The sequence below is a fragment of the Fundulus heteroclitus genome, chromosome 3 (assembly GCF_011125445.2).
Source record: "Fundulus heteroclitus isolate FHET01 chromosome 3, MU-UCD_Fhet_4.1, whole genome shotgun sequence".
Taxonomy (NCBI): domain Eukaryota; kingdom Metazoa; phylum Chordata; class Actinopteri; order Cyprinodontiformes; family Fundulidae; genus Fundulus; species Fundulus heteroclitus.
Window position 1 is genome coordinate 30,179,910 of NC_046363.1, and position 21,482 is coordinate 30,201,391.

The following is a 21,482-nucleotide window of genomic DNA, read 5'->3' on the forward strand; positions in this document are numbered from 1 at the left end:
TGTTTGACAACTAAGAGTATTTGTTGTGGTGGGAACAATATAATTTTATGTTTTTTAGGAGGATGAAAAGAAAATTACGTTGTCATGATATTGTTGTGAGAAATCAAATATTTATAACCACCATTTGTTCTCCCACATGTTCTTTTTTTTGTCAAGTAAACCAACCAGGGACATATTGTGCAGTATCAGGAATGCTCAATAGATTTGAGCTCAAGTATTTACTAGCTTGTTCAGTTTTGTATTTTTCTCAACGTTGTCATGAAAAGTTATAAATATGTTGCAAATTTAAAAGATTCATTGCACATTTCCAGCCTTGAGTCAAACAGGTTCCTCTAAGCCACTTTGTGAGTGGCTGTCCCAGACGAGAGCTAAAAGTGAAAGGCCGGAATCAAATCGTTAAAAACATTTGAGAAAACGACTTGTAGTACCGAGAAAAAGGGTCAATCAAAGTTCCTGTCTGAGCTGCAGGTACATTCACAGTTTTAGATGCGAGAGCAGACACAGTAGCAAAAAAAAAAAAAAAATACATTCATTAAAGACACGTTTATACAAAAATGTTGGACTAACTTTCTTTGGAATAAAAAGATGAACTTGTGATGTGTATGAAAAAAAAATGGTAGAAATGTTTGATGAACAAAGAAAGAAAACCTGCTCACAGAGCAGATCTATCATGCTTTCAGTGTTAAAAGCGTTTATCTTCTCCAGGGAAGAACAGATTCAGTTAAACACGGATAAAGTGTCAGAGCAAACATATTATCTGGAAAAATAAAAACAACTTGGCCTCGGTGAATACGTCTAAATCCATAATGAACTAAAATATTTGAACTGCACACTTTGGTTAAAGGCTCGTGGAAAAACCGTGCGCTTTATTTCCAAGGTCGTCGTCACAGAAAATATGTGGGTAGATGTGAGGAGGAGTGACTGCAAGCCGAGTGCAAAAGTATTGATATCTCTTGGCCTCTTTAGCATTTTGTCACATAATAACCATGAGCTTGAATTAATGTTATCAGGATATGACGTGAAGTGGGAGGGAAATGATGCCATGCTGTGAAACATACTTGCCCTGTTAGATATTTTTTTTGTTTTGTTTTGTTTGTTTGTCACCAAAATGGCTCTATAATCAAATATATTCTTAACATCAGACACAGATAACCTGGGTCAGCACACAACTCAGTTTTCAAATGAGGAAAAACGCTAAAAAAAAAAATGTAAACCTGATCCTGTGTGAAGAAAGTAATCGTCCTCTAAACCTAATAACTGTTGACGTTACAATCAATAGGCTGCCCCGTCACAAATTTGGCTCTTTGTGGGGAATCTTTGGAAGAAAACCACATGAAGTTGCATCTGGGATTTGCAGTGTTAGTTTCGCAGTAGCGATGAGGAAGAGGACACTCGGGTCAAATGAAAGCAAAATTGAGCTTTTCGCCCACGTGCAAAGACCAATGTCTGTCCGGAAACTAAGACTGCGCATCACCTTAAATACGCCATCCTCAGGGCAAAATATGGTGGAGACAGCATCTCATTGTGGGGAAGCTGGTGAGAGTTTGTGGGAAGATGGGTGGAGCTAATTGAAGGACGGTTCTGGAAGAAAACCCATCAGAGGCTGCGGAAGATTTATGTGTCAGAATGATCCAGTCCTGAATATCATTGGGAAGTTGTTGAGATGCTCGTAATTTGCTATTTAAATACATGCTCTCTTTCCTCTGCGACATTTATGTGTTTTACTGTGATATCATGTGAAAAACCAACATAAGCAGTTGTAGAGTTGAATTAAAAGGATGCATTGTTTTATTTATTTATTATAAATACAATCTGAAAAGTGTGGCATGCATTCTTCCCCATGCTGCACTTCCACCTGCCATTCTTTTGGGGTATGGCTCTTCCAGCTCTGTGCAAACTGTTTTTTTTTTCTTCCATACCAATAGAAGAAAAACTGTTTTTCCTGCATAACATCAACATGTCAAGGGATCCCGGGTGGAAATTTGAATCTTTCTTGCTTTAGCTTGGCACCATGCATATTTCCTATTGTTTTATTTTTTTAGGTCCATGTTTTGTTATGAGCCGTCCCTCTACATATAAGATCATACCATATATCTGTAGACTGAAATTGTTGCTTCTTATTAATTTTTGCACACAAAAAAAAGCTCAGTCTGATTCCATCCAGCATGTGAATATTAGTTCATCTATTCAATATCAATGGACCTTTTATAGAGTAATTCTAATACATAAATATGCTTGGATCTAAATCATTCCTTAGCTGATCTGACTGTACCTTTAAGGTTGTCCTGGTGAAATCCATCTTTCCATCATCTTTGATCAGCTTCCTTGTCCCTGTTGGGAGGATAGCATCCCCACAGCATGATGCTGCCACCACCCGGGGATGGTGTGTTTTAGGGTAATGTGTAGTGTTAGTTTTTTTTTTGTGGGCCAGAAAGTTTCTTTGTGAGACTTTCCTGAAAGACTTTCTTGCAATTTGGAAACTTTCTTGAAAGGAATCGTTTCTTCAGGCCTCTCCTCCATAAAGAGCAGGTTTGTGGAGTGGACAACCATTAACCTCTTGGCTGCTTCTCTGCTCATCTTCACTGTAAGTTTATATTGATGGTCGTGTCTTTGCATGCTTTGCCTTTGTGTCACACTCTTTTGACTTTTAGATGGTGGATTGAACAGTCCTCGTTGATATGTTTAAAGCTTTCGATATTGTTCTAGGACATAACCACTTTACGACTTTTATTTGCTCAAGTGTTCAAGTGAAAGAATAACTTGTCGTCAGTTGCTGTGCAAAAACATCGCCGCTAGATGTCACTCTAAACTCACATTTAGTCAATTTCTGTGTCTGCTGTCTCACGCTCTCTCAGCATCCACACATGCACATGTGCACAAACGGGGGAGCGCACAGGGGAGAGATGTTTCCATGCACTTACAAATATACAGCTGCACTATCCAATCAGGGGCGTTCTTGTGTTTTCAAGCCTGAGCCTATTTCCAGCGTCCCGGATCCTGTTTGCCGGCAGGGGGCACTGTCTGCCTCAGCAGGAGTCTGATATTTTACAACACACACTTGCCAGCGATTATGTAATGTTTGCAATTATGGACCTCTCTTTTGCAAGGTAGCGTCATTTTCGGTTGTTTGTGCAGAGGCTGAAGGTCACCGACATGCGTTTGCACATCACAGTGATGACACGTTCACGATGCCCAAACTTAACGCGTACTGAACTCTAAAACATTCACGGGTTCATCTTCATCACAACAACTCGTCTCCACTGTCTGCAAGTCACAAACACAACGTTAGCGGAGTTTACTACAAGCCACGCCCCGTAAGTCCAGCTGGTGGCAACACTCGTGATGACATCACCGCAACGGGCGCCCATTGGCCCCGAGACGTTCTTCGCCCGTCCAATCGCCTGCCGAGGAAGTGACGTTAGCCAGAACGGCGCCCGTTCACTTACAATTGAGTGGGCGTGGCTTGGAAACCACCTACGTCATAGCGAGTCGGCTTCGGCGCTGTGATTGGCCGAGAGCAGTGAACGTGAGTGTCTGTTGCTGAGAGAAAAAGAAGAGGGGATGTAGTGGATGAGCGGCTGCGCCACACAAAGTGCAGATCGGCTCCGAAAATGACTTTTGGGACATAAACTGTGGCTCGTTTTTCTTTTTGTCAGTGTTTTGAGCGGTTCTGCCCAAAGAATAACGGAAAACAGTTATAAAAACGCGCTTAAGAACTGCTGGATGGGAGAATGACCGCATAGGGCTGTTTGAATTCTTTCCCCCGCAACTTGCAGCGGTTGAGCCGTTACCACGGTCTGCTCAGGGATAGTACTTTTGCTGTCAATTGTGGTAAACATACTCCTCGAGAGAAGAGGAGGAGGAGGAGGGGACATTTGTGCCTTTCAATTGGCTGGCAGTCATATGCTCCCTCCTCTCGGCCCTCACTCATGCTGTTCCTATGGTTCCCAAAGCTCTCATTGGATACTGTAAAGTTTGGGACAGGACACCGGTTTCGCTCAGCATCCCTGACGCCATTGGCTGCACCTTCCCGTCCGTCAACTCGACTTTGACAGCCCGCTACGCCCTCCGCGCCGCAGCGCCCGCTCTGATTGGCTACTGTAACTGTCAGCGGACTGTCATTGGTCAGCTCCCCCAGCTGTTAGTGGTTCATTCACCATTTTGTGAATGTAGTGGAAAAGGAGAGCGATAGTTTTTTTGTATGCCTGTTTGAGTTTCCGCGGAGGGGGGAAAGACATGTTTTGTGCAGGAAAAGTGAAGTGCGAAGTGTTCAAAGCCGACAGCAGATGGATGTTCCTGGGAGTTGCACCACTCTCCCCATCGGGAAAATAGGACCGTAAATCTTTGTGTGGCATGAAGGGGGAAATCGCTGTTTGAGGTGAGTTGGAACGAAGTTAGCAACGGCTCCGCGCGGCTAAAACTGACGCTAACGCTCAATTCTCAGGAGTTAGCACGAGACCCGAACGCAGGAGAGCCAACGGTCGTCGAATGTTCCACAAGCGTCCAAAAGAAGCGGAGTGACAAGGCTTCCGAGCCGAGGGGAAAAACCCAAAGTCAGGGGAGGGGTGGGAGCGTAACAGCCTGAAAAACTTTCTGAAATGTTTCCCCTCATCCTCCTACACGTTAATTCGGTTGGTATCAGCGTCGCCTGTTAAACTGCAGCGCACTTTCCCCTCCTTGACCTTTTTAGTTTTTGAGTTTTATTTATTTATTTTTTTTGTTGCGCGGAGCCGCGGCACGTAGCGTAGTAAAAACAAGCGACCTATTTGCAGCGTCGCAGTCTAAATGCTTACCAACATGATAAATCGATCTTATATGGAGTGTTTAGTTTTTTCTTCCTCCCCAAATAAAAAACAAAAAAACAAAAACGTTTGTGTCGAAAACGTCATTGTGTCAATTTTTCGGTTGTCTACCACCGTGTCGTACTACGACTACTACAACCACCACGGTACTAGTAATGCCCGCTGCTGCTGCTACTGCTGCTGCTGCTTACTAGAGCGATAACACGAAGAGGAAAAAAAAAAAGATTCCTGCGTTCAGACAAGTTTTACAACATTGTAAATACCACTCGGTTCCCCCCATGCAACGTTACGGGAGATTCACTCGTTTTTTTTTGTTTTTGTTTTTTTGTAATTTTTTTTATTTTTATTTTTTATGCGTGCATACTTTTGGCGTTGCAGTGTGTTTTCTTTGCATGCCAAAGAAAACACACCGCAAAAAAAAGCGTCCCTTTCCTACAACCCGGTTGGTTTGTGTTTGTCATCCTGCACAGCGAAGCGCCTGACCGTCCGGAGTCACCATGTACTCCTGTGACATTGTGGAGCGTCTCTCGTAGTACTCACAGAGAGAAGCCGGGGATGCTTTTAGGTGTTTTCTCGGCTTTTTTCCCCCCCTCCTTTCGTCGTCACTGCACTTTCCTGCTCTGCTATCCCTAAATCCTGGCCAATGCATCCCTTGACATCTGCACATCTTGGCAGTTTTCTGACATTTACTTCAAGTCCTGAAAGAAATTAGATGTTTGTTTTTGTCCTGCATGTTTCCACACTGGCATGCACCCCCCCTGCCATCCCCAATAACAATGCTCCTGTGTGTGGTCCTGATGTTGCTGAGCAGCCGGGCATTGATGTGACATTGGCATTTCTGCCATTTGGTCCCAAACAAGAACAGTCACCTCTGATCTGTGCCACAAAGACTCCCGATCAATCCCGGCCACAACGTGTGTGCAGATGTCCGACCCTTTGTGGCGCTTATATTTTATTAAAGATGCACCAATCGATAGGCCAGAGTTTGGAATCGTCCAATTTTTTTCCCCTGATCGGAATACTGATACATGCGACTCTGTTTTTTCTCTTCCTGCTCCTCACATCCACATTCCAAGTAACAACTCCCACTATTTTCATCGTGTACGTGCATCAATCAACACCACTTTGGTGTACTCCCTTTTTTTTTTTTCAATATATACTTTTTCTTGTCATTCTTTCATTTTTGCTGCATTCAAAAACACCACATTTCTTTTTTTTTTTTATTTGTTATAGACCCGATAAGGAAGAGTGGGGGTGGGAGACCTCATAGAAAAATGGACATCGGTATCTGCAGGGAAAAGCCTGATCGGTGCATCTCCTTTTTATTTATTTATTTATTTATTTTATTCATAATGAGAATATTTAGTTTTTGCACCAATCTAACAGGCAGCTGCCAGTATTGCTGGTACGGCACAACATTCACTCTCTGTAGCGAGCGCTCCCTCTCTCACTTGCATACATACATGCAGACAGAAACGCACTCGGCTCACCCCCAAAATACCAGAACTCCATATTCCTCTGTTCGTGCCGTTCTGTCTGTATGCCGTCACCTCTCACGCACGAACTTAGGTACAAAATCGTGTGTGACCCTGTTGAAGAGAGCATGCTCTCTGTTTATTTTTTGTTGTTGTCTTTATTTTTATTTGCTGTTTTTAAGTGTGAGCGCCTGTTCCCCGGTGACCCAGTTAAGGGGCAAAGCCGCCCTGCTATCCCCCCCCCCAGAAGAGCGCGAGGGGCCACGGCTGGCTTCACCATCACGGTCGTTCCTTCTCTCCTCTTCTTTGCGTTCTCCCTCCTCTGTCACTGCAGCCCTGCGCCCCAGACAGACGCCCATGAAAACGTTTCAGGCGGGAGAGATGAGCTGCACGGCGCCTACTTATATACGTTCTCTTTGACAGGAGCTGCAAATACAGCACCGCAGACGGCAGACACAATATGAACACGGCTGTATTAGACTACCTTTTGTATAACAAGCCGCTTGATTGCCCCCCACACCCCTTCATGCCCCCACCTCATTCATTTCATGCACACAACCTGAGCCGTGATGCAGCGGGGTGCAGGCTGCGTCCTTTTCGACAGCCTTAATAAACTGTCATCTGTTTATTAGGCTCTCATGGTTAAGTAATAAATACTCTACAACTTAATTTTCTCGTGGCAACACCAAGATGAGAACTCTTCTATGACTGACCGAGCGGAGTGACTGTGCCTTATGTGCACCTGCGTCCAAACCTAAAAACTCTCAGGGAAGATTTTTTTTGTTTGTTTGTTTGCATGAAATTTAAAATTGTAACTCAATGATGAGAAAAAATAAATAATGTGTGTGCATTCATTGCAGACGTGCAGAATCCATGCTGCGAGAACCTCCTAATGCAAGCGTGGTAAAACAAGTGTGTGAGAATATACAGGTCCGAGGGAGAGTTTAACAGCACGCACGGCTGCGCTGTAAATTCCAGAGAGGCCATTTAGCGTGCGTGTAAAGTTTGGTTTTGCTGCTGACGGGGGGCTACGTTACAAGGAGGGTCCCTTTATCCTCCGTCTTTATTGGGTGACACGGCCAACTCTGGCCGTCTAAAGGGAAGTCCAGTTCGGCGCCATGGAGGTGGCGACCAGCTTACCTTTGTGCGACTTCCGGTTCGCTTTAGATCAGAGCAGCAGTGATTTTACTTGTAGCTGCCTCTCGTGTTGGCTGGACAGTGCCAACTCCAAATCACCTGGAAATTCCTCACTCTGGTTCATCCAGATTCAGCATTTTTCAACAAATCATTTTTTTTATCTGCCAAACGTTAAGGCGTTAAGCTCTCACCACAGATTCAGACTTTAGCTGTTTTTTTTTTACATCACAAAATTTTATTTAACAATCTAGAAGCCATCATGTATTGGTGAGTTTTGATTTTTAAGGTAAGGATTTGGTCACCTATAGGTTTCATTTCTGACATGAACATTACATGTATTGCTTTAAATAATACTGTTTTCCTTGTGACTTTAGTTGGCAAAACAAAACAAACAAAAAAAAACACATTCAACCTTGTACTTAAAAGGTAATACAAGTGGAAAAGGGTTATTCACAAATACATTTATATATATTTTTTATTGGTTACAACTACACACACACACATGCATGCCTACCACTGGCTTATCAGCCAACATCCAGAGCATTTAGAGATGGCCTGAGCATGACCAACGCATTTTTCTGTGCTAAGATCAGACCCTCGACAGTCATTTAGCCAAGTAGTCAGTCAGACATGTGGCTCTGACTGCTTCCTCCTTTTTTTTTCATACTGTTCCTCCACAGACCCCGCACTCCCAGCCCGGGCCCCGTCATCTCCTCTAATGATGGGGTACTTGGTCCGGTACTGGTGGGAGGTACATTCCTCCACTCAGAGTTCACTCTCTTTTTTTCCTTCTTTCCATGATTTTCAGGAATTTTAAGTTTTACACTATTCATAAATCAATATATAAATAGGATTAGAGGCTAAAAGTGTGTCTTTTGTTGGAATAATTTTGCTTTAGCTTATAGATTGTAATACGTTGTTTGCACAGTACACCGATTTCCTTTTGGAGGTTTTTATAAAATCTAAAATACTTTCACCACTAAATCGGTGAGACTAGAAAACATAGATATTTATGTTAAACTAAGCCCTTTTCCTGTCACACACTTTCCAAGGCAGGTTTGTAGTTACAGTTTAATATCCACCGCAATATTTTTAGAGTTGTGTTTTTAAATCTTTGCAGCTTTTTGCAACCTCACTGAAACAATCAATCTGCAAAGCTGGAGAGCCACCAATCAGGCTTATCCTGACCGACACAAACAGTATTTTCAGTTTTCATTTTTTTTTAAGACTGACCGATTTCAATTTTCACAGATTTAGATTTTTTTATTACTCTATGAGCTGCAACACATAAAAGAGAAAAACCTTGTCCTGCAAGGTTTGAACCCAATAGAAAATCACTTATGAGATTATACTATTTTATGCATCAAAGCATAATATCCTAATCTTAACCTAATAAATAACCCGATTGTTATTAAAATAAAAAAATGTGGCATCAATGCACATTAACCTCAATCCATTTAGAACCAAAATTGTAGTTCTTACTTTTAAAGCATTCAATAAGATGAGCTGATCAAGGGGAAAATGTCCAGTTCTGATTTCTGGTGGATTGACTGGCGTGAAATGAATTAAGGTCAGAGTCACTGTTTGTGTAGCCAAACTTGTCGAGTAATGGGTTTGGTGTTAAACTGACACCTGAGGACTTTTTGCACTGAGATAGTGACGGTCGCCCAAACATCACTTCTTTTTTCGATTAGTCATTTTTGTCCAGAGAGAGAGAGAGAGAGGCGTTTTCGTATGGCAGGAACTGGAGCTGGTGCGTTACTCATTTATTTTGTTGTTGTTAAACAATTGACATCGAGGTCACCTTGTGCGAGTGTGAAACTTTCTCGGTGTCTGGGTAGGAATTAGTGGCCCAGTGCTCATATCTGCGTTTGTGGGAAAACACGCATTTGCACATGTGGGTGAGTTGCTGAGCCTAATCGAGGGGAACACATATGCACACTTCTTTCTGTGCGACACGCTGCAAATGTGTGCGTCAGTGTACGTCTGACAATGTGTGTGTGTGTGTGTGTGTGTGTGTCGTTGTATTAGGCCTGTAATCTTACATCAGTGACTGTGCCTGATCCTGCGCCAGGCTTTTAATTTCTCTCATTTTGGGGCGTATCTTACCAAGGCAGATTATTCCAATTATTTTGTCCTTTTGGTGGAAGCGTACTTGCGTGTGTGTGTGTGTGTGTGTGTGTGTGTGTGTGTGTGTGTGTGTGTGTGTGTGTGTGTGGGTGTGCATGAGAAAGACACTGACAAAAGGCGACTGTGAAAGACTGAGACCTCGAGAAGCGAGAGGGAGCCGACGAGTACTAGAATGACGGAGGAAATTCCCACTGACTGCACAGGAAGAGCCTGTTTGATCAAACGGACGCGTATTCCTCCCTTTCTCCCACTCGCGTTGTGGTTGTGTGACCTCACCCAGGCCACCGGCAGCTGTTTTGCTCTGATTTAAGTCAAAAAACAAACGCAGCGATCGCTCCCAAGTTGATCACATAGCATCACGTCCATAATGCGCACCGTGAGAAAGCTTTGCTGTCACAACGGTGACGCAGTGGAGGGATCAGGCGAACGATACCAGAGACATAAATGTCCCAGTAGAGAATACTTTTCTTTCTTTTGATTATTATCTCCGATATGAACTGTTTTTTAAGACCTCTAACCTTTTTTTTATTGAGCTGACGGGAGGCTTCGTTAGGCCCGGTCAATAAATGTCTTCATTATTGGTAGAATATAACACTGTTATTTCTCCGTGTATAACGATACACCCAGCTAACGTACGGAGACACTGACACTCTAACTGTGTTTTGGGGGAGATTAAGAATCCAAATGTTGTCGTTGTTGTCAACACTGGATTAAAGCTTTCACAAACTATAACCTATGTTTTAAAGGGACTGTGATCAGGGTAAAGTAATTTAATTTAAGTTAGAGCAGTCTGAATCTGGCAGTTTCCTTCTGAGGTGGTTCTGAACGCTGAAAATGGTCCGTTTATGTTCCCAAAAACAGGATGAAAGTTTCATTAGTCTCAAACTGTGCTTTAAATAGGAATACACAATATATCTGCATTGGCACTGTTATTGGCTGATGGTAGTCATTTATGTATTTTTTTTTTAAATATCGGTATCTGTCCCACTAATAAAACCAGCCAAATACACTATATATATATATATATAGTGTATTTGTATATATATATATATATATATATATATATATATATATATATATATATATATATATATATATATATATATATATATATATATATATATATAAATAAGATAGGTAAATATCAGTCATCGGCCATAACAGTAATAATATCAGAATTGGATATCGGTGCATCCCTAGTTTTAAAGCCTCTTTGTTAAGTGTAGAATATTCCTGATGAGGTTTGATCAGGCTAACTATTTTAGATTTTAAAGAAAAGAGGATTCCTTTCAAAGAGCAAATTAGCAGCTCGATTGTGACAGGAAGCTATAAAGCAGATGCCAACTTTAGCGTCGTCATCAGCTAACCATGTAAACTTCCGTTGCATGCAATTATTGGCTGCACAATATATTGCAAAATTTATCAACACGCTCGGACATCAACACATATTAGCTAATTATATAAATTGCATGCATTTAGTCTCTCTATGCAAGTCATTTATTTGATGATTTATTTGATGCAATGTTTGGCAGTGCTTTGCAAAACTATTCACTTCTCTTGGCATTTTGCATGTTCTGTTGCCTCACAACCTGGAATTAAAATGCATTGTTTGAGAGTTTCGTTTACAGAATATGCCTACAATTTTGAAGATAAATTGTTGTTTTGTTTTGAAACAAACAACAAATAGGACAAAATAACAGAAAACGTTTGTGTGCTTAACCCGTTCACCCTAAATCAAGTCAGTACTTTTTGAACTAGAACTTTGTGGAAAATCGCAGCTACAAGTTGCTTTGGATCGGTCTCTATGAGCCCGTCACATCTTGCCACTGGGATTTTTGCCAATTCCTCGAGGTAAAACCGCTCCAGCTCCTTCATGTTGGATCGTTTTCACTTGTGAACAGCGGTCCACAAGTCTAACCACAGATTCTCACCTGCATTGAGGCTTGGATTTTGACTAGGCCATTCCAACACATCTTACACATTTCCCCTGAAACCGCTCCAGCGTTGATTTAGCATCATGCTTCGGGTCATTGTCCTCCTGGGAGGTGAACCTCCGTCCAGGTCTCAAATCACAGGCAGACTAACACAGGTTTTGCTCAAGAATATCCATTATCTTCGCCACTGTCCATCTTTTCCTCGACTCGGACCAGTTTCCCAGCCCCTGCGGCTGCACAGCGTCACCACAGCATGATGCTTCAACCACCATGTTTCACTACGGGGGAGGATGTCCTTGGTGTGATGGGATGTGTCAGACAAAGTGTTTTACTGTCATCTGACCAGAGCACCTTCCTTTATACATTTGGGGAGTCGCCCTCAGTGTTATTTTTGGCAGAGTCCTTCTGTCTCCCACCATCTGCACTGGATCGAGAAGGCATCCCAGGACAGAGCCGGCCTTCATGATGCAATATGATAATAGATACACCCTGGTTGCAGTACTGTCTAAAAATGCAAACGTGTTTAAGAACAACCAGAAAATAGTGCAAATCTAGTTCACACTTGTGTTTGCAAGCCCTTCTCTATCTTGTAAAAATGGTTAAATAATGGTGACCCCACATGCTGCCTGTTAGCCCACATGTGTTATTTTCCTTAATGCATTTTAATGCCTACGTTTATCATTGTTATTTAATTTATTTAAATTGTTTTATTGCCTAGCACTAGTTGAGATGGAAATACAAATACAAATCATTTGTTACTCATCTGTCACCGCTGTAAAAGTAGCAGGTGCGTCATCAGTAGACATTGTCAATACAACAGAGCAGCTTCTTTTCTCGCTTTTAAATCAAAGTACCAAATCTGTATACAGAAGCCTAACGCAAGCAAGTTGATATAAAGAAACAACACAACAGCTTTAGGTGAAACAGTAAATGGGTAGAGCTTCGTGAAACAGACTTCCCTTTGGGGAGAAATATTGTGGCATTTTCATGACGCGAGCTGTCGTGCCACAATATTTTAAGTAATGCCTTTCTTTATAGATTATTTTTGAGTCAAGCTGACAATATTTTGGTTGTTTTAAGACAACATATTTTTGTTTTTACAACTGCTGCTGTTTGTAACACTGGAATCCAGGTTTAATGTCTTATAAACCCTTGCGTGTTGCAAGCGCACGGCGGCATTTATGCATGCACTTTGTAGTGAATCAGGGCAGGCATGGAAAGCATGCCCACTGAAAGCACTCTCTAGCTATTGAGCCAATGTGAGTTGTGCAGTGTAGCTGACTTCCATGTATGATGTAATTTCTGTCCCTGGCAATTTCTGATTGTGAAGACAATAAATGACCACCTGTCTGCTTCATCTCCCTTCTCTTTTACAGAGTACGTTGTGGAAAGCAGATGAACAGGAAAAGCACAGAAAAAAAGAAAGAAGAGCGCACAATAATAAAAAAGAGTGCCTTAATCACACAAAAGAAGAGCATCATATAATTTGTAGCACTTTGTGTACAGTGAGCAAGAGATGGGACCGTTAAAGACCAACAGAAGACGTTCTCCGCCATTAACAAGAGGCAGAGGGGGGAAAAAAAGAGTTGGTTCTCAGCCCTTAAAAGAGAAAGACTCCAAAAGAGTCAAGAAGGAGACCCTCGTCAGAACCACACAGCACACACCCAGTACTCCTTCCAAGCGAAAATACACCCCGACACCCACTGATGCCAACTCAGATGATGAACTGATCACAAACAGCACTGCTAACACTAAGGAGGAGACTACTAAACGGACGAAACCTGTGGTGTCGGACACAAGCGACGGAGGGAAGACAGAGGAAAAGACAGAGAAGGAAAAAATGGTCGGGACAAATGGGAACAGTACCCCGGCCACTGATTCTGTAGTACTGCCTACCTCTGCCCCAGCCCCTCTCTCCATACCTGCACCCCCACAAGCCATCAACCACAGCCCCAGTCTAGGCTCAGTTTCCAGTCGGAAGACGGCCACGTTCAAAGCTCGCGTACCCAAGAAAAAATACATGTATGAGCACTTTGCTAACAATGCAAATGTCACAGATAATGTTCCTACCTCCAGCCCTCAGTTCATATCAAACAGTTACTGCAATATCAACAGCAAAAACGGTAATAGTGTGAATGCTCCAAATAATATGTTTAAGTATAGTAACAATATTACCAACAGCATTAATAAAGCCACTAATGTGAGCATAAATAGCAGTACTTCCAGCAACACTACAAGTGGTATTGCCAGTATGATTAGCAGTAGTAACAGTTGTGCTGAGAGCCATAGTACTTATGTAAATACCATTAATAGCAGAAGTAAAAATTGCTCAGGTAATCAGCCATCAGTGTTAACAGTAGAAAGTAAACCTACAGAAGCAAACGACTTTGTCTCGATGAAGGATGAAACCCTCAGGACGTCACATTCCAAGGAAAGAGACTCACTGACTGGACAAAATGAGTCGGAGGGGCCCCCCAACTCAGCGCGCTCCTCGTCTACCGATACAGCTAGTGAGCACTCCTCTGATCTGGATGTGATGGAGGCAACGGGACCAAATGCTAAACTCCACGTCGTTGCTCCTTTCCAGAACTCACTCCTGAAAGAGGTCAGTCTTTCGGAGGGTCTAGCTGAAGCTCTGGCTAAAGGCATGAAGAACCAGAGAGTGCTGGCTCGCCAGATAAGAAGAAAAATGGAAAGTGATATAAAGACTGCCGGTGGTAAAAATCCATGCCTCCAGCCTCCTGTGTTTAGACCAGGGGTGGTGCGTAGGGTGAGTGGAGGTACTGTTGAAGTTCAGCTCCAAGGTGAAGAAACTCTTGTTAAATACCCCTTTTGTGGTGGGACCATGGTGACACCCTCTGTAGAGGCTGACAGTGCTGTCGACTTCATCCTAGATTCACCCCCGCCCGGCATTTCCCCCGTGGCTGCAGGGACTCGAGTCTGTGTGCCGTTTGGTGAGGAGAAAAGGAGTCCTCTGGTGTACAGGGAGGGGGTTGTTGTTCAAGTTGACCCCCACCCTGGTGTCTCGTTTCCTTACCAGGTGCTGCTGAACGAAGACAGAGAAACTTTGGGTGGAGAGCTGGTAGGGGACAAAGGGAAAGTAACAGGTCGGGTTGTCTGGGTGTCCCGACAGAGCCTGAGACTACTCATCCCACCGTGGGAGGTCACCCAGTTAGACAGTGGGAGAGCAAAGGAGAGAGAACTTGAGAGGGAACGGGAGGAGAGGGAGCGTCGGGAGGAGATGGAGGTAGAAAGAGAAGTCTGCCAGTTGAGTATTGGGATGGGGGTGCTGGGAGGGGGAGCACGGTTGGGCCCTGGATTTTCACATGAGGGGGCTGCAGGAGGGCACACCACTGGAGCTGTACACCCACCTGACAATTCCCCCACTGTAAGCTCCAGTGTTGTGGCCATCACAAGTCATGGGTGTGAAAGCAGTTTGTCTGGCAGAGAGAGGCAAAAACAGCCTAACACACCAGAGGAAGATGTTGAGGTATCTCATTTCAACATGGTTCATTCCACTGGTCCAAAAGCAAGTGCTGGAACCTCCCAGTACCGAAACATTGTGTCCAAGCCCACTAGTTACACACCTACATCCACTCACCTCTCAATGGTGCGGGGTGTAGGGCCACCTCATCTCTCTACAATAACCAGTCCTCTGCCAATCCCTTCTCCTAACTTACTCACCCCTGAAATAAGCAACACCACTTCAAACCTACCTCCAACCAAGACCACTCCCACCCAGACCCCTACTCCCACCTCTGGTGTGGGCTCCTCACCAGCCTCCTCCCGTTCCAGGACTCCTCTCTCACTGGCCCAGCAGAAATACAAAAAAGGCGACGTGGTATGCACTCCCAATGGCATCCGTAAAAAGTTCAACGGGAAGCAGTGGAGGAGGCTGTGCTCCAGGGAGGGCTGTATGAAGGAGTCTCAGCGCCGAGGCTACTGCTCTAGACACTTGTCCATGAAAACCAAAGAGATGGAGGCAGCAGGGGGAGAGAAGGGAGGGGGAGGCAGCAGCTCAGGGACGGTGACCCCTTCGGACCTTCGGGGGAGGGCAAGCAGTGAATTTGAGTGGGACGACACCTCAAGGGAGAGCAGTGAGACCAGCAGCAGAGGAGACTCCAGACCACGATTGGTCCTCCCTTCCCTCCTCCCTCATGAACTGTCATCAAGGTTTGATTTAGATGAGTGTGAGGCTGCCACCATGCTTGTGTCATTAGGAAGCTCCCGCTCTGGCACTCCCTCCTTCTCTCCCATCTCCAACCAGTCTCCCTTCTCCCCCGCCCCCTCTCCCTCACCCTCTCCACTGTTCGGTTTCAGGCCGGCCAACTTCTCCCCAATCACTGCATCCCCAGTCTTACAACACCGGAGACACCGGCAGCCCAGTGGTGCAGGTGGAGGAGGGGGTGGGGGGAGTAAACCAACAACCCTACCAGGAGGCGGTGAAAGGGAGAGACATGTTTCGGGGATCCAGCCCTCCTTCCCCAGTAACCTGACGTTTACAGTCCCCATGAGCCCCAGCAAGAGAAAATCAGACGCACCCCCTCCACCACCCCTTCCCTCACATCATCACGATTATACACCCAAAACAGAGCTTGAGCTGGGAGACCTCAACAACTCCTTCAGAGTGCTTTCGCCCCAAACACCAGCATCACATTCCAGCACACATACACCCACCCTCTCCCAGCTCAAAGGACTGAACACACCTTCCTCTAGCAGGCCCCCATCCTCTGCCGCTGCCTCTCCTCCTCCCCTGCTAGTGTCCGCAACTCCTCCACCTCTCTCTACTGACGGAGGGCCCCGACGGGTGGTCCCTATACCCCATCAGACTTTGCGGGACTCCCCTGTCATTGTTCGAAATCCTGAAGTCCCGCTCGCTAAATTCACCGAGTCTGCCTTGGACAGAGGAGTGGGAGGTAGAAACGAGGCAGCTATAGATAACCCCCCTCCTAAAGACATCGCCCTAACCCCCCTCACTCCTCAACCCGTCACTGGCCTCCAGGTTCCTGTCCCGATTAATGCCGCCGCGGCCACAGTGCCCAACGGTACTGTGTTCCTGCGGAGCCCAGCCCAAACTCTGGTACTTGTCTCCCCGACCCCCTCCTCGCTACCATCCACCGACCAAACCGCCACCCCCCTCCAAGCCCTCTCGGTTACCGTCAGCGCAACCGCGACAGCGTCTGCGCCGACGAGCACGGACAGCTCTGGAGAGCGAGAGGACAACAAGTGCAGCGCGTTTGGCGGGGAGGTCCAGCAGCCGGTTCCCTGTCACCCGTCTCCCACAGCTCTGCTCCCTCTGATCCTACCAGCAGAAACTCTGCACCCTGCCCCTCGAAAGGACATCATCATGGGACGTCCTGGCACAGGTGAGAGTGTGCACAAATGTGTGAGGTGCGTTCGGTTTGTCGGGTCTAGGGAGTTAGAATTAAAGGGGAGAAACTTTTGAGTGATTTGGAGTCAACTATTCAAACCGTACGTTTGTGCATCCTGAGAAATTCTCTAGTTGGTGTCCGAAGCAATAAGTTATTAAAGAAAGAAAATAAACACTGTTAGAATAATCTAAAAACACATTATTTCAGTCAGAAATGTCTGCTTTTCAATTGGTAGTTATTTAGGCGCAGTAGGTTGGAAATGTAGAAAATACTCTAGTGTAAATTATTATATAAAACTGAGAAAATATAATTTTATTTATTTATTAAAAAATTCTAAAATTGCAGCTTCATAGTCTAATTTTCATGAGATGCATTTATAAAACCTGGCTTACATTCAATTCAATTCAATTTTATTTATATAGCGCCAAATCATGAAACATCTCAAGGCACTTTACGAAGTCAAGTTCAATCATATTATACAGATTGGTCAAAAATCTTACCTTCCTATCTTACCCGCAGATTCTTTAACTGGCCTTAATCCTGTACACTGAGCTGATCTTGCATCTTATAAATAAGAAAATAATTTCCTTTTTTCAATTATTTTCAGATAGCAAGGTTTAATAGAAACTGTAGTAAATATACAGATTAAATTCGAGGATCAAGTACCAATGGGAAAAAAAATCTTCACAAATCAAGCCAGAGGCACAGAAAAGTGCCTTTTTAGATACTGAGAAAGCTCATTGAGTAAATGTAGTTTTATACATGTTTTTTTATTGTTGTTCTGCACAAAAAGACAAACACACACAGTTTATTTGTAATTGTTAAAAACCAACCCGGAACCACTATGCTGTGTTGTTGTCAATTCATCCGACTCATCAGATCAGATTAGACATCAGATTGTCACCTTCAGTAAAAATGGTTGACATCAGCCTTAACACAAATATTTAAATATGTATAACATATTCAAATTACTTTATTTCAAATAGAAAATAACTACTTTTTTTTACTGCTGCTGCTAAAATAATATCAAATATTGCAGTAATAATAATATTACTCTTACATCTCTTCATTGATATCTCTTACAGTTTTTTAATTATTTGTATTTTGCCACATAGGTAAAAAAACAAACATAGCATAACCTCTTAGGACCTGTTAATTTTAGTCTAAACATGGGCTTTTTGATGTATGAAAATGCTCTTAAACCATATATTCTTTTTTCTCCTGACACATCTGTAAATCAGTTTGACAATTGATATACGTTTGAAGAGAAACTCACCTTTTCAGCCCTTTTTCTGGTGTATAAAAGCCTGAGTTTGAACTAAAGTTCCCAGGTCTTACGAGAATAAACAAACAGTTTAGTAAGGTCTTTCAAGGTTAGGGTGGAGAGTACTATATATTTTAGTATCACAAATAAAATGAGCTGGGAGGTGCCTCTTTGTGTGTGTGGGGTGGTGCTCCTATATTATCTACAACATAGTTGTCCAGGTGTTTTGCCACTCGACATATTTTCACACCAACAAATTTGTCTTTCTTTTAAGTGAGTGAAAAGTGTAGGAGCCTTGTTTCAGCCATCTGACTAGCAGTGCCCAGCAATCTTTAGAGATTTCAAAACTCTGTTTAAAACCTTCATGTACCCTGATAACCCCCAAATCTCTTCACCTGATTCAGCCAAAAACACAATTTTTTAAAACATAGATTTAAAAGAAAATGTATGCATTAATATTACCCGAGTAATCAAATGCTGCAAATCAAGATTTCAAAACATCGATTGGATGTTATTTTGAAATTAGGCCTTAATCTAAAATGAAAAATTTGACCTGACCCACTAAATGAATGATTTAAATGTTGTTGGTGTGTTTATAAATGCAAACGGTTGTGGAACAAAGCATCGTTTCTCTGTAATCCTCCGAGTGTGTGCGAGGGTCGGGGAAAAAGGAAAAAACAGACTGTATGCGCTGACATGCATGCTGTGCTGTTTTATGCTTTCTATAGGGATTAACCTCTACATTATAAAAGGATTAGCTTTGCAGATAGCGGAGGGGTTCCTCTCAAATTTCCAGTCATTACGTAGCAGTAATTTTAAAGCTAAGTGGTAACAGCCAGGCCTAACAATATATCCAAGATACTGTGCAGGATAAATCGGGGATTTGTAACAGGAACTAACAAGAGATTTTAGATAATATACAAATAACTAGTCCCAATGAAAGAGTTGTGGTAGGAAACGTTGCGAATTACTGCTGCGGAAGAATTTAACATTTAGAGACAAACCTAGACGAACTGTATGTAGGCCAGCTGAAGCCTTTCCCTCCAAATTCGTGTTTTTCTGTTTTTGCTCCGCTGAATATGCTTAGGTCACAAGCAGCAGGGGAGAAACTGTTACCGGTCGACTCCTCCCTGACCCCCCAGGAGCTGCTCTCACTCACCGCAAACTATTTGCGCAGACGACGCTTTCTGTTTGCTGGTGTGTTTTGTTTGTTTGAGAGTGACTGTGTCGTGGAGCAGGGAGTGAGCAGCCTCCATGGCCAGCCATATTGAAGTGGCTGCATTCTGAGCCGGCTGTCAGCGTGTCTCGCTTATATACTGCAAGTTATAGTGTTTGGTGTGGGTGTGTGAAAAATCGGTTTCTCAAACTCTGGTGTGTGTGTGTGCTTGGGGGGGGGCTGTATAATAGAGTGTGTTGAACATTATTTGTCATCGGTTTATCTTCAGGTCTCTTGCTTGTGCACACATGGTGTCAGTCTGTCCGATTCACGTAACCTTTTGCCCTCGCTGTTTTTTGCACCAGCCGTTGTGTAGGTATTCACGGGTGTGACGGAGGGGTGGGCGGCCCGAGGAAATAAGGGGTGTCGTTTTGAGTATACGCTTCTTCTGCTGATCCCTTTTTTTTTTTTTTGCAGCTATAGGGACGCTGAATGAATGAATGGCACGTCTTTGTGTGAGGGTGTGCATGCTTTGCTGCGTGCGTGTCCGGAGCGCATGTGGTAGCGTGTCCAATTACACATTTGGTCTGTTTCTGGAGGGCAGGATGGAGCAGTTATTATTCTCATATTTGTGTATTTTTATCCGCTTGTGAAATATGGGCAATTAATAATCTTTTGTAGGTTAGATTTTTTTTTTGGTTATGCAAATAATATATTATAATATCATATAATGGTTAGCAATATTCCTATTAATATAGCATTTTTTCATGTTTCAACCACAAAACTGCAGTGTGGGATCTTGTGATAGACCATCACAAAGTAATTGTGGAGTTGAGGAAAAAATAATGTGCTTTTTTTCTTCTTTTTTTTTCTTTTTTAAATATTGTAAATGTTGCTAAAACGAGAGTGTAATGCATTTGTATTCAGCCCCCTTTACTCCTTCATCCAGGGCCCCCAAACTGCCTTTAAAAGTCACCTAATTGATAAACAGGGGTTATGCCGTTTCACAGCTCTTTTGTGAAAAACGACAGATATTTCTTAGACAACAATAGTGAAAAGGAAGCATCACCAAGACCAGGGAACACGGCGGACAAGCCAGGGATGAAGTTACAGAGAAGTTTATGATTAGGTTAAGTTATAAAACAATATCCCAAGCTTAGACCATCTCACAGAGCACCGGGCGATCCATCATCTATAAATGGAAGAGGTTTTTCACAACTGCAATCCTAGCGAGGCATGGTTGTCCACACACACTGACAGGCAGGGCAAGAGGAGCATTATTCAGACAACCAGCGACTGTGGTAACTCTGGAGAAGCTGCAGAGAGTTGCTGCTCGGGTGTTGTTTGAAATAAAGGTAAACCTGTGGTGTGCCACACACACTGCGGCAGAAGAAGGTCCCGTGGTCAGATGAGGCATAATTCCCTTTTTGGCCTACATGTATAATGCTACATTTAACGGAAAGCTAACACCCTGAGCAATCAGTGCCCATTGTGAGACATGGTGGTGGCACCATCATGCTGTGGGGATGGCTGTCTCCAACAGGGACAGGGAAGCTTGGTCAGAGTTGATGCGAATATGGATGGAGCTAAATACAGAGCAATCCTGGCAGAAAAGCTGTGAGAGTTTGTAGGTTTGAGGCCAGGATGGAGGTTCACCCTCCAGCTGGACAACAACCACAGACATACAGCCAGCGCTACAGTGGAGTGGTTTAGCACTATGATGTGTTAGAATGGGCTAAATCTGCATATGACTGATCATCTGTGGCAAGATTTGGAAACTGATGTTCACAGTAACTCTGCAACCGGTTTGACTGAGCTGGAGCTAATTTAGCAAGAAAACTCATTCTGCAGATATGCAAAGCTGATGGAGGCATATCCCAAAATGCACAGTAACAGGTGGCGCTTCAAATGATTGAGTCAGATGAGCTGAACACAAATGCACATCCCAGTTTACAGATTTTTGTTTCATAAAAGCGTTTAAAACCATGTATCATTTTTCCTTTCACTTCATAATTATGAATCATTTTTCGTTGGTCTGTCATGTGGCAAACCCCCATAAGACACATCGAGGTTTGTGAATGTGCCGTGACCAAAATGTAAAAAAAACATTTCCGCGTCGTTAGTACATTTGTTTCTTTTTGTTGTTATAAAATCAAGAAACGACATCGCCATCTCGAGATTTATCCAAAAGTACTTCTGAGATCTCTTGAGC

General features: G+C 43.4%; 1 protein-coding gene across 1 annotated transcript in view; it reads left to right on the plus strand.

The window, feature by feature from the left end:
• Nucleotides 1-4,150: 4,150 nt before the first annotated feature.
• cicb (capicua transcriptional repressor b) overlaps nucleotides 4,151-21,482 on the plus strand; it is a 56,639-nt gene continuing 39,307 nt past the window's right edge. The window contains 2 exon segments of the mRNA XM_036135178.1: nucleotides 4,151-4,378; nucleotides 12,855-16,844. Coding sequence (XP_035991071.1) covers nucleotides 12,995-16,844 — 3,850 coding nt within the window. The 5' untranslated portion in view covers nucleotides 4,151-4,378; nucleotides 12,855-12,994.